Source organism: Haliaeetus leucocephalus, unplaced genomic scaffold, assembly GCF_000737465.1.
Source record: "Haliaeetus leucocephalus isolate CR32 unplaced genomic scaffold, Haliaeetus_leucocephalus-4.0 Scaffold558, whole genome shotgun sequence".
Classification (NCBI taxonomy): Eukaryota; Metazoa; Chordata; class Aves; order Accipitriformes; family Accipitridae; genus Haliaeetus; species Haliaeetus leucocephalus.
This window is the reverse complement of record NW_010972994.1, coordinates 1-550: the sequence shown is the minus strand read 5'-3', so window position 1 is coordinate 550 and position 550 is coordinate 1. Positions and strand designations below refer to the sequence as shown.

General features: G+C 67.5%; 1 protein-coding gene across 1 annotated transcript in view; it reads left to right on the top strand.

Moving 5' to 3' along the window:
- The window catches only part of ATAT1 (alpha tubulin acetyltransferase 1), a gene marked incomplete at its 5' end in the record, with an annotated part of 4,503 nt that extends 4,110 nt beyond the window's left edge, over positions 1–393 (top strand). Inside the window, one exon of the mRNA XM_010577543.1 lies at positions 61–393. Coding sequence (XP_010575845.1) covers positions 61–393 — 333 coding nt within the window. The remainder of the gene's footprint in view (positions 1–60) is intronic.
- Positions 394–550: the final 157 nt, after the last annotated feature.

Sequence of the window (550 nt, the reverse complement as noted above, 5' to 3'; positions counted from 1 at the left end):
CATGGGGCATCTCCATGTCCCCCCCTTGGGCACCCTCACACCCCACACCGCCCCCCCCAGGACCTGGAGCCCACCCGAGGCCACGTTTCGGCGCTGCCCCTCCTGCCCCCCCCGGCACTGTCATGGCCCCCCCCGGCCCGGCTCCCCGGCAGCCCCCGCCTTCGAGCCTTGTCCCCACCGGAGGGGATGGAAGGTGACATCACCACGGTGGACGGTCATCGGGAAGATGACATCGCCGTCCACGATGGCCCTGCCACTGCCGTCCTCCTCCTCCTGCGGCCCCCGTCCCCCTTCCTGGCCCCTGCCGGGCCCCCCCGCACCCCCCCACCCAGCATGGAGGAGCACTTGGCTGTCATGCACCAGAAGCTGCAGCACGAGGTGACAGAAGGGTGACATTAGGGTGACATTGGGGGGTGGGGGGGATCTTTCTGTCCCCCACTGTAGGGTGTGTCACCTATAGGTGGTGATGGGGTGGCATTGACAGCACCGTGGGGCACATGGGGTGACAAGATGGAGGGAGGGTGGCAAGATAGGGAGTAGGTGACAAGAT